The 12246-nt window shown below is 40.9% G+C and overlaps 1 protein-coding gene across 3 annotated transcripts; it reads right to left on the bottom strand.

The window, feature by feature from the left end:
* Positions 1-4606: 4606 nt before the first annotated feature.
* On the bottom strand, positions 4607-12039 carry LOC135484399 (5'-AMP-activated protein kinase subunit beta-2-like). Of its 3 annotated transcripts, XM_064765810.1 has the most exons (9): positions 11431-12039; positions 10903-11069; positions 10598-10691; positions 9524-9559; positions 9083-9106; positions 7187-7304; positions 6828-6958; positions 6433-6501; positions 4607-6168 (listed from the first exon to the last, which is right to left on the bottom strand). In XM_064765810.1, the coding sequence occupies exons 1-9, from the start codon at positions 11608-11610 to the stop codon at positions 6091-6093; spliced, it is 897 nt and encodes a 298-aa protein (XP_064621880.1). In that variant the 5' UTR covers positions 11611-12039; the 3' UTR covers positions 4607-6090. The 3 variants fall into 3 exon arrangements, with proteins under 3 accessions (XP_064621880.1, XP_064621881.1, XP_064621882.1); XM_064765811.1 differs by lacking the exon at positions 9083-9106; XM_064765812.1 differs by lacking the exons at positions 9083-9106; positions 9524-9559.
* Between the last annotated feature and the right edge of the window lie 207 nt (positions 12040-12246).

The raw sequence follows: 12246 nt of genomic DNA, 5'->3' as shown, positions 1-12246 counted from the left end.
ACCTGGCCTCGCTGGTTAAAACAGACAGGACACATGCAACACGCATTTCAGACCAGAGCGTTGCCGGTGACATACAGGGGAATGAACCATCTAAAGGCAACACACAACCAGACCTGGCGAGATAACAAATGCTGTTACACCCAGAGCCAAGCGTAGCACGAGCAGATCCACATCTGATAATCCATCTCAAAGCAGACCAATGAAGGAGCTCGATACCAAAGATTTATAGCTTATTCTAGTTACTACGTTATTTTGAAGCTGCTGGCTGGGACACAGAAGATAATGACACATCAATGCCAAGCCAACAGGGCAGTAGACATGGTTGGTATACTATAGCTATTCCTGTCAGAGCCTTACTTAGTTTCTGGATGTCACAACCAGTTCCATTGAAGCCGCTGGTTAAGACAGAGGACAAACACTACATCCATTCTATTCCGACAGAGATACACAAGTTATAGCTGTCTGAGCATATCCCAATTCTTTATTGTCACAACTTACAGTTAGAATAGACAATGCCATGTCCAGTCCAAGCAAACAGGGGAATGGTCATGGTATCATTGTGGCAGCCCACCTTGTTTCTGAATGACACCATCAGTTCCAATTACGTCACTGGTTGCGACAGATGAGTAAACCATAATGTGTGGAGTCAATAGCTGGTAGGACTGAAGCACTGTCATTAACATGGCAACTAAACATCTCAAGAGAACACGGTCAGTGTTCACACTCATTCCATGCGAACAGTTCTGACTGCCCTAAACCAGTTCTTTTGAAGCCACTGGCCAAGACAGCAAAAATGTTCAAGCAAACAAGACGATGGACATAGTATTACAGAGCAGGCAATGTCACATCCATTCCAAGCCGAAAGGGCAGTGGACATGGGATCTCTGTCAAAGCCTATCTAAGTTACTGAATACATCCAGTTCTTTTGAAGCAGCTCTTCGAGACAGAGATGACAGTGCCACAATCACTCTTAGCAGAAAAGGCAGTGAACATGGGATCTCTGTCAAAGCCTATCTAAGTTACTGAATGATACATCCAGTTCTTTTGAAGCAGCTCTTCGAGACAGAGAGGACAGTGCCACAATCACTCTTAGCCGAAAAGGCGGTGAACATGGAATCTCTGTCAAAGCCTATCTAAGTTACTGAATGATACATCCAGTTCTTTTGAAGCAGCTCTTCGAGACAGAGAGGACAGTGCCACAATCACTCTTAGCCGAAAAGGCGGTGAACATGGAATCTCTGTCAAAGCCTATCTAAGTTACTGAATGATACATCCAGTTCTTTTGAAGCAGCTCTTCGAGACAGAGAGGACAGTGCCACAATCACTCTTAGCCGAAAAGGCAGTGAACATGGAATCTCTGTCAAAGCCTATCTAAGTTACTGAATGATACATCCAGTTCTTTTGAAGCAGCTCTTCGAGACAGAGAGGACAGTGCCACAATCACTCTTAGCCGAAAAGGCAGTGAACATGGAATCTCTGTCAAAGCCTATCTAAGTTACTGAATGATACATCCAGTTCTTTTGAAGCAGCTCTTCGAGACAGAGAGGACAGTGCCACAATCACTCTCGGCCGAAAAGGCAGTGAACATGGAATCTCTGTCAAAGCCTATCTAAGTTACTAAATGTTGCATCCAGTTCTTTTGAAGCAGCTCTTCGAGGCAGAGAGGACAGTGCCACAATCACTCTTAGCCGAAAAGGCAGTGAACATGGAATCTCTGTCAAAGCCTATCCAAGTTACTGAATGATACATCCAGTTCTTCTGAAGCAGGTCTTCGAGACAGAGAGGACAGTGCCACAATCACTCTCAGCCGAAAAGGCAGTGAACATGGAATCTCTGTCAAAGCCTATCTAAGTTACTGGATGATACATCCAGTTCTTTTGAAGCAGCTCTTCGAGGCAGAGAGGACAGTGCCACAATCACTCTTAGCCGAAAAGGCAGTGAACATGGAATCTCTGTCAAGCCTATCTAAGTTACTGAATGATACATCCAGTTCTTTTGAAGCAGCTCTTCGAGGCAGAGAGGACGGTGCCACAATCACTCTCAGCCGAAAAGGCAGTGGACATGGAATCTCCGTCAAAGCCTATCTAAGTTACTGAATGATACATCCAGTTCTTTTGAAGCAGCTCTTCGAGACAGAGAGGACAGTGCCACAATCACTCTTAACCGAAAAGGCAGTGGAGATGGAATCTCTGTCAAAGCCTATCTAAGTTACTGAATGTTACATCCAGTTCTTTTGAAGCAGCTCTTCGAGACAGAGATGACAGTGCCACAATCAATCTCAGCCGAAAAGGCAGTGAACATGGGATCTCTGTCAAAGCCTATCTAAGTTACTGAATGATACATCCAGTTCTTTTGAAGCAGCTCTTCGAGACAGAGATGACAGTGCCACAATCACTCTCAGCCGAAAAGGCAGTGAACATGGAATCTCTGTAAAAGCCTATCTAAGTTACTGAATGATACATCCAGTTCTTTTGAAGTAGCTCTTCGAGACAGAGAGGACAGTGCCACAATCACTCTTAGCCGAAAAGGCAGTGAACATGGGATCTCTGTCAAAGCCTATCTAAGTTACTGAATGATACATCCAGTTCTTTTGAAGCAGCTCTTCGAGACAGAGAGGACAGAGCCACAATCACTCTCAGCCGAAAAGGTGGTGAACATGGAATCTCTGTCAAAGCCTATCTAAGTTACTGAATGATACATCCAGTTCTTTTGAAGCAGCTCTTCGAGACAGAGAGGACAGGGCCACAATCACTCTCAGCCGAAAAGGTGGTGAACATGGAATCTCTGTCAAAGCCTATCTAAGTTACTGAATGATACATCCAGTTCTTCTGAAGCAGCTCTTCGAGACAGAGAGGACAGTGCCACAATCACTCTCAGCCGAAAAGGTGGTGAACATGGAATCTCTGTCAAAGCCTATCTAAGTTACTGAATGATACATCCAGTTCTTTTGAAGCAGCTCTTCGAGACAGAGAGGACAGGGCCACAATCACTCTCAGCCGAAAAGGTGGTGAACATGGAATCTCTGTCAAAGCCTATCTAAGTTACTGAATGATACATCCAGTTCTTCTGAAGCAGCTCTTCGAGACAGAGAGGACAGTGCCACAATCACTCTCAGCCGAAAAGGCAGTGGAGATGGAATCTCTGTCAAAGCCTATCTAAGTTACTGAATGATACACCCAGTTCTTTTGAAGCAGCTCTTCGAGACAGAGAGGACAGTGCCACAATCACTCTCAGCCGAAAAGGCAGTGGAGATGGAATCTCTGTCAAAGCCTATCTAAGTTACTGAATGATACATCCAGTTCTTCTGAAGCAGCTCTTCGAGACAGAGATGACAGTGCCACAATCAATCTTAGCCGAAAAGGTAGTGAACATGGAATCTCTGTCAAAGCCTATCTAAGTTACTGAATGATACATCCAGTTCTTTTGAAGCAGCTCTTCGAGACAGAGAGGACAGTGCCACAATCACTCTCAGCCGAAAAGGCAGTGGAGATGGAATCTCTGTCAAAGCCTATCTAAGTTACTGAATGATACATCCAGTTCTTCTGAAGCAGCTCTTCGAGACAGAGATGACAGTGCCACAATCAATCTTAGCCGAAAAGGTAGTGAACATGGAATCTCTGTCAAAGCCTATCTAAGTTACTGAATGATACATCCAGTTCTTTTGAAGCAGCTCTTCGAGACAGAGAGGACAGTGCCACAATCAATCTTAGCCGAAAAGGCAGTGAACATGGAATCTCTGTCAAAGCCTATCTAAGTTACTGAATGATACATCCAGTTCTTTTGAAGCAGCTCTTCGAGACAGAGATGACAGTGCCACAATCACTCTCAGCCGAAAAGGCAGTGAACATGGAATCTCTGTCAAAGCCTATCTAAGTTACTGAATGATACATCCAGTTCTTTTGAAGCAGCTCTTCGAGACAGAGATGACAGTGCCACAATCACTCTTAGCCGAAAAGGCAGTGAACATGGAATCTCTGTCAAAGCCTATCTAAGTTACTGAATGATACATCCAGTTCTTTTGAAGCAGCTCTTCGAGACAGAGGACAGTGCCACAATCACTCTTAGCCGAAAAGGCAGTGGAAATGGTATACACTGTGGGAGATCATTTCAAGTCTCTTACTGTCACTAATATACTGGTCGAGACAGAGAGGACAATGCCACATCCATTCCAAGCTGACAGGGCAACGGACATGGTGTACTTGTCATGCATAGCTTGTCCTGGTCATGAATGTTGTAACCAGTTATTTGGAAGCAGTTGCTCAAGTTTGAGGACAATGCCACAACCATTCTTAGCCAACAGGGCTGTGGACATGGTGTCTCTGTCAAAGTCTTTTTATGGTACTGAATGTCACAACTGTTTTTTTTGAAGCAGCTGTTCGAGACAGAGATCAGAAGACAATGCCACATCCAACCCAAGACAAGAGGGCAATGGATATGGTTTAGCTGTCAAAGCTCATCTTAACCATAAATGTCACAACTACTTCTTCTGAGCAGGAAAGAGGACAATGTCACATCCACTCTTAGCTAACAGGGCAGTGGACATGGTATCACTGTGGGTGGGGGCCTCAGTTCTTTTGAAGACGCTGGTTATGACAAAGACTAGATATTTGTTTTATTTGTTTTTATTATGTATATTTTTGAAGAAATGGGGCAAGCACTTTGTACAAGATAAAACAAGCTTCTGCTCTATCAGGTTTTTACCATGTGGTTGTATTGGAATATCGTGTAATTACATCTCAATTTTTCTTTTTCCAGATCAGCACCCCAAGTGGTGGAGCTCGAGTACTTGGAAAACACGGGGTCAGCCTTTTGGTGATTCTGACATCAAAATCAACAGAGCTTTGAGACCCTGTTTCCTCACCTCAACGACCATTTCACTGCAAGAGGCACTCATCAGGAAACAGACAAATTGACCAAGAGAAATGGCTCCGAATCTACTTCATATATACTTAACAGGGTGAAACAAGCGGCACAAAAAACCTAATTGATGTAAGAGAATAATCCAATTGTGAAGTGATATACAACCAGGAACTTATAATCAACTTGCCAATTTGTGGCAACAGAACATAGCACATCTATATAAACACCACTATATATACAGTCATAATCTACATTTTCATCATTGCCGAAAGACTCCCCCAATAATGATACATTACACATGAAACCTATACAAGTGTGAAGGAGTTGAAGTGTCTGTACTCTGTATATCCATATACAGTGGGACCTCTCTTATGGACACGTCTGTTCGCAGGACACCCCCTCCAACAAGGACATTGTTTTCGGTTCAAAACTTGTCAGTTTCACTCGGACTGACCTCTATTATCAGAATACCTCTCTGAGGACAGCATTCTGAGTGAATTCTTATCTGAGAGGTTCTACTGTATAATCTTTACAAATGGTAGAACGAAGACCATTTATGAACCCTTTTGCTGTGGGTGATGTATAGCAAGTTATGTCACATGTCGCAACTGGTGCGAAGCACATGGGATAAATGCTAAACCTAGATATTCACACAAGCTCAGGCATCTATGTACAAATCACACTTGGAGTCTTCTTGCGAATCCAATACATCTACATACACATCAAACTACACAACATTGTTTTAAACAGCACAATAATAAGCTACAGGTCTTATCTACGAATAGGACTATCAAGGACATCTCTCAAATCAAGGTTTACAACCAGAGCAACCGAAGGGACACTCCATCATTTGAATTGGCAGCTTTAAGTTTAGATAATGCATCATAGTTGCACACTGTATCAAGGATCAAATCCAACGGATCATGAAGAACTAGTCATCATGCATTCTCTAGTACGCAAGTAGGAAACATCTGTCAAAACACAGAACTAAATATCTCCATTGGTTGCAGATAAGAAGAATTCATAGTCTGAAATTCTTCAGCTTGAGTATCAGTTTAAACCATAGAGTAGAATGATGACACTGCGTCGCATGACTTGTTACAATTTCAGTTTTGGTTAACCGTCTCGATCCACAGGTAACACTAAAGTGCAAAACAAACAGAGAATGGAAATTTCGTGTTGACATGTCCTTGATAGCTTAGTTCAACCAATAATCTGTACATGGCACCACTAGATTGGTTTATAGAGTAACGTCGTCACATATTTCTTTTTGTATCTGTGCGTAGCACTAAGCACCATGACACCATCCTGCAAGAAAACAGAAAATAGGTAAGAATTTGAAATCTTACATAGTCATCTGGGCATGTGGGAAACACGATTTTATACAACAAACATAAATGGGTGAATAGAACAGTCATATGCAAACTAAGATCTTCTTGGAAGTTTCTTAGTCATTTAAAAATGCTCACAGTGACTACAGTTATGAAAAGCAGGGCAGTTTTGATCTCCTTACTCTTTGAAGTAGTTTTAATTCCACAAATGTGTCCATTTGAATATATCGTAGCTACTTACTTTTATTGACAGAGCATATAAATGGTTCAACATAACATGGTTGGGTTCTGGCAATAACGTAGGTTCACACTGAAACAGAGACAATGTACAAAGTGAGCAAAAAGGGTATCACATGGATTTGTCTGATAAATCTGTATTCAGAACATTCCAATCCAGTTCAAATGTACATAATCAGTTTATTTTCTGTCCTATAGGGTATGTTTAACTGTTAGACAACGATCATCCTATTTTTCTATCAGGGATCATCCGTAAATATCAATGCGCCCCACAATTGGAACAACAATCTTAAATAAAAATGTCAGCAGGGAGCACAGAAATTTCCTGCATCGGAAACCTTACCACAACAGCAGTGTCTGGCCGAAAATCTCTTTGACAAATAACGGGGTGATACTTACATGAATAGGAACATCTTTATTCAGTATGACCTGCAGTAAATGGGGAGGTAGGAGAGGCGGTCCACCAGTGTGTTTGTCCACTCTTCTCACAGGGACCTCCTGTCCATAATCCCCGGGGGGAGAACCTGACACTGAAATAGTTATTACAGAGGATTATCTCAGGACGTGCAAACGGCACCTCTGTTTGCCATATCCATTGCATTCTTGCTGGTATGGACAACAAATTTTCTGTAATTTTTGAAACTTTTTTGGGTGCGGAGAGCAACGAGATGGAAATTTTTAGCAAAGGACTCTGATGATCTTACACCCTTAAGGCAGAGAGATGCTTGAAGATGATAAATTCATACTTTTCTACTTACATTTGGAAGAACTGACGCTACCTATGCTGTCCTGAGCAAGTGCCTCAAATACTTCGAAGTCAGAGGATTTCACCGATATGTAATTGTTCTGTGTTCCTAGGTCATTCGAAACGAGTGCCTGAAAGATACAGAGAAACATTCTTCATTACATTTTAAGCTAGCTTGTAGGAAGACCAGATAACTTCGATAATGAGGTCCATAAACTCTTACATTAAGTCACAACGAGACTCTTTTTAAGTGTAAACTCCTGAGAGCACCAGCTGACTGATGATAGGATCTTTGAATGTGAACTCCTGCAAAGACCAGCTAACACCTCGACGCCTTTCTTTACAGAAATCCACCACTAGTGTCAAATCTTGCTTGCACATATGTTCAACATGCTCAACAATCAAATTGAAATTCTAACCGACTTTTTTAAAATTTTCATGAAAATATGAGAGATTCAACTGAATTAAATGTGATATGTAGCAAAACATATGCACCTTTCTGTCCAAACAAAGGCAACTGATACAATCAAGCAATTTATGCATATATTTACACTTTGTACATTGCAATACAAAGGATATTGTAAAATTACATGCCCTATACTGTTAGGAGCATTTTCAAAAAGCAATATTAAGCTGGTCTTGTTCATTCAGCTCTAGAAGATACAGAACTGAACCCAGAATTCAGTCCAACATGCAGATAAATACAACACTGTCACCCAACACGCAAAGAACTTCACCAATGCCACCAAACCACTGATTTGTTTATGACAATTCCTCCTTATTTTTGTGCAGATTTGGCTGTTCCCAGAAGATGATCATAAAGGTGGGACCAAGCCACCATACATGACAACAATACGAAGGATGAGATGCCTGGAACCAACGAACCGAGACCACAGAGCGGACTTCCAAGAAAACACCTCAAGGAGTTCAGAGAAGGCACAAGCCAGACACTTCTTGTATTTCTGTTGGATGGTCAGAAGAAGGAATTTTCCTCCATTTTAGCTTTTGACAGCCTACTGCACAAAAATGTATGTGATGAATTTGCTCCCACAACTATTGATGTTAGTACCATGCAGTTATCTTTTTTAACAGGTAAATATGCTCATGCATAATTTGATACCATGTTTCTATCTGTTGGCAATACATTACAGAGCCTAAATTGGATTGTTTAGAATTTAGTAGTACACTAATCAGTTATGCTTAACCCTGTAGAGGGTTTTAGATTTTGGACATGATGTCACTACATGTAGGGGTCTATATAAGCATTTTTTTTTTAACTTTCAGCTGCAATTCGTTTTAGGTTCATCCTCATCTTTACTTTACTATATAGTGGAAACTGCAGCAACATACAGTAACTCAACAGCTGCAGGTCAAAACTAATGCAAAATTAAAAAGAAATTTTAAGAAAAAGATTAATCTGGAAATGTGATTGTGAAGAAAAAAACTTAAACAATAAACCAACTAAAGAACAAAACAGGACAGACAGAGGAAACAGTGAAGGCAGATGGTCAGGGCATGCGTGCAGGATTGACGACACGGTACATTTAACATGTGCCAAGAGAACCCAACTTCAAAATATTCTATTTTCAATCTTGAACAAGTTGGCATTTTGTCACCACTCATTGGAGGCCAAATTAAGACTTCACCCGTTTCCTAACTGAAAGCGGATTACAATGATGGCTAGAAATGGGCATTAAAAACAGGCTATAGCTAAAATGCCTGGGATGATTTTAATATGAACTGGCAGTTCAGGCAACAGGCAGTGACCAGGCTTGCTACACAATGAAAGGCAGGTTGTAAAGAAGAGTTTTTCAGTTTCACTACATACGCTAGTGCATAATCATATGTTCAATGTTATAATTATATTTTAAGTTTGTCAGTCAAAATCTTTGAAAACCAGACTCCTTACTTCCATTTCTGGATCTCCTGACATCTGTTTTAAAGTAAATGACTAAAAGTATGGTTCTTCGCAGTTAGTGGTCTCATAAGCATTGATAATTTTCGGAATGAACACTTAATAACAAGAAGGTGTCTGAAAACTTTGTGTTTGGAAACAGATTCATCTGTTCTCACCAACCTGTCCTACATCGTTACTCTGCCCCAATTATCTTTTGCAGGATGTTGAAATTTAACGCCATTAACATCTGGAGGATGTCGAAATTTCTTTTAGACCAAGCATTGATCAAGGTTAGACATGACATTGTCTGCACACTGCACTGGAGTCTGCCATGAAATTATTGAAAACTGAACACATAAAAAACGCACAAAGGGCGGAGTGCAACAGTGAAGTAGGATGGAAATATAGAATTGAAACAGATAAGCAGATAGCTGCACTGGCCACTTTACGTACCTCCTCCCTGGGCCTGACACCACAAGGTACAGTTAACTGAAATGAAACGGCCAGGAGCCATTATGCTCACCGAATCAAACTTGATGTCAAGCTTTTTAAAATTACTCAGTGACACAGATTCGTCGATCATACAGTTTTCAGGTTACTTGGGATTAATGTACAGCTAATATAGGCTTTTATGACCTTGACCTACGTATACCTGAAAAGTAGGTCACATCGACGCAAGTAAGTTTTTGTTCAATGTGTAGAGATGTCTAACTCCTGGCCTTTCAAAGCCATCACCGAAGAGAGTTTTTAGTATGTTTTGTGAGGACAACTTGCTAGTTTTTAGTGCTGACAGAACTGAAATCGACACTGCACTGTTGGGTGTTAGCACTAAAATCGAGACCATAGGATGGAGCTGTACATGTAATTCCTCCCCCAGTTTTGGTTTTCAAATTTCTGCTCGACCCTTCCAGTCTTGATTTTAGTACAGAGACCTGCCAGTACAGTGTTAATTCCCTAAAACAAATACCACTTAGCCAAAAGTGACGAAGTTAAAACCAAAATGAAGTTTAATGACAGAGTAACTGAAATAAACTGAACAGAAAATGAGTGAACCCTGGGCCAGCTGACTGAGAGGAAGATGTTGAGACAGCAGGAACAAATCATCAAATCCCTTTTGACTGACCCAACAAGGAAAAGGGGAAAACAAGAACTGAATCATAACAGAAAAGCAACTAAAAAAACAGAGTATGAAAATCTTGAATCTGTTAACATACCTTCCTAGAAAACAATGACAAGTCAGGAAGATTGCAGAAAAGCATCATGAATTTTATAAACCCAAAAGTTCACAGATTTTCCCACTTTCATTTGGCAGTAGACTCCACATCCGCATCCGAAATGTCATGGTTATTGCATCAGAGTTTATGAGTTTGATGTTTGAATTTGGCTACCAAATCACCAAAAAAACCCAGATGCAAACATCACCTGATCTACAGGAAACCAGGACTATTTCTCACTCGACTTAAGCACCCCACAAACAACAATCTTAAAATTGCTGTTAGACCAACTGTATGCAAATAATAAATTTACCTCATTTGTATCATGCACCCACTCGCCATCTACATAGAACTTGTACTGGTGCTCTCCCTGAGGTAAATCGACAATGGTATAAAAGTTTCCATGGCTGAAAAAAGAAGAATACATGTCAGATATCGCAAGAATAGAAATGATCTCCACCTACCGTTTCACCTAACTTATTTTTTTGCAGGTGAGCAACGTTTAACTGTGCCAGTGTCAACATCAGCATTAACCCTTTCACTACCAAGTGTTTGAGTTACAAAAATCTGATCTCTTGGGGTGTCAGGAAAGGAGATCAACAACTTGATTCCACAAACCTTTTAACCATGGGTATTTTTGTCTTCCATCCACTGAATGTGCCGCTTAAAGAGACCTCTTTCCCACCACCGGTCCACTTAAATACAGTCGGCAGTTTGGATGGCTTTTCAGGAGTATGACCCTTCTGCAACAAAATTGGCTCGTACTGCGAATCTTGACATCGAGCCTGAAAATGGGAATACACAACATGAATGTGAACACTAAGAAGTGCAACTATAGTTTAATTGATTATAGATGTTCAGGAAGTTTTTATATTGCTCTCATTTCTTTAGTGTCTCCTTGAATTTCATTAAACATATGTATCATTACAAAATTTCACTCAGACCATGATATTGATATCGACCACTCCCAAAAATGCAGGAGAGGTTTCCTCATGTCAAATGTGTACACCAAAGACAAAACTCCAACGTCTATGCCTATGGAATCTATTTCACAAGTGCAAGATGATGCAATCATCAATTTGTGCAATGATTAGTTCTTGGTATGGCATCACGCCATCAGTGATCACCCAAGGGAAAAATACGCACCCTCAGCTGCGAAAATTCCACATTATTACCATCATCCAACGATGGTTGATAGATAAGTCCCTTCCGGCTTGTTCCTGTGGGATCAGGACTCGATGGGAGAAAATCAAATGATCCTTCTTTGCTTGGCGATGGATCCTCTCCCGAAAGCCTCCGTTTTGCCCCTCCTGCCGTGTTACCCATTGTTTTGTTTGTAGAGAAAGTGTCTTTAGCACAAAATGTGAAGGAGTTCAACAGGTATCAGAAAGATTAAACCACTCAATACAGTATCAGTAGGAGTAACTCTCTCCTTTCCAAATGCACATGCTGCATGTACATACCACCATACATCCACAGTGGCACTACAACTACTAGTACATGTAGTACAGGAAATCAAACGTCACATACACATCACATGTACAGGCCAGGGCTTCACGCCATTTGTCAACACGATTTTAAGACTAAATTCAACGATAACAATGGGTTTATGTCATCATCTAACTGCATATAGTTGTGACCAGGATGTTTATTGTCTGATTCAGCACTATCTGTCATTGATTATTCAGATTGAACCCAGGTAATTTAGCACGTGAAAACCTTGTTGACCAAATCGATGTAAACAGCAATGGAGGTCAGAAAATGTACTGCGCATGACATCAAGCATGAGGTTGCGAAATACACAAGAATGAGCTGATGTCACATTTTATGGGAAGCCAATTGAGCAATAACTCATGTTAAAAAAGTTGTTAAAAGGGACAGTGTGTTCAATTCTAAAACGAGCTATTTTCCAGTTGTCAGCATTAATATTTACTTGATCTAGCCAGAAGTAGCTCAATCCAG

This window comes from Lineus longissimus, chromosome 3 (assembly GCF_910592395.1).
Source record: "Lineus longissimus chromosome 3, tnLinLong1.2, whole genome shotgun sequence".
Lineage (NCBI taxonomy): Eukaryota > Metazoa > Nemertea > Pilidiophora > Heteronemertea > Lineidae > Lineus > Lineus longissimus.
This window is presented reverse-complemented; position numbering and strand designations above follow the sequence as displayed.

Coding starts and splice junctions, on each gene's coding strand:
- LOC135484399 (XM_064765810.1), bottom strand. CDS start 11,610: ATGGGTAACACGGCAGGAGGGGCAAAACGGAGGCTTTCGGGAGAGGAT. Junction 9,107..9,523: donor GTGTCAGGCCCAGGGAGGAG/GTACGTAAAGTG, acceptor ACTTTAAAACAG/ATGTCAGGAGATCCAGAAAT. Junction 7,305..9,082: donor CAGGAGATCCAGAAATGGAA/GTAAGGAGTCTG, acceptor TGTATCTTTCAG/GCACTCGTTTCGAATGACCT.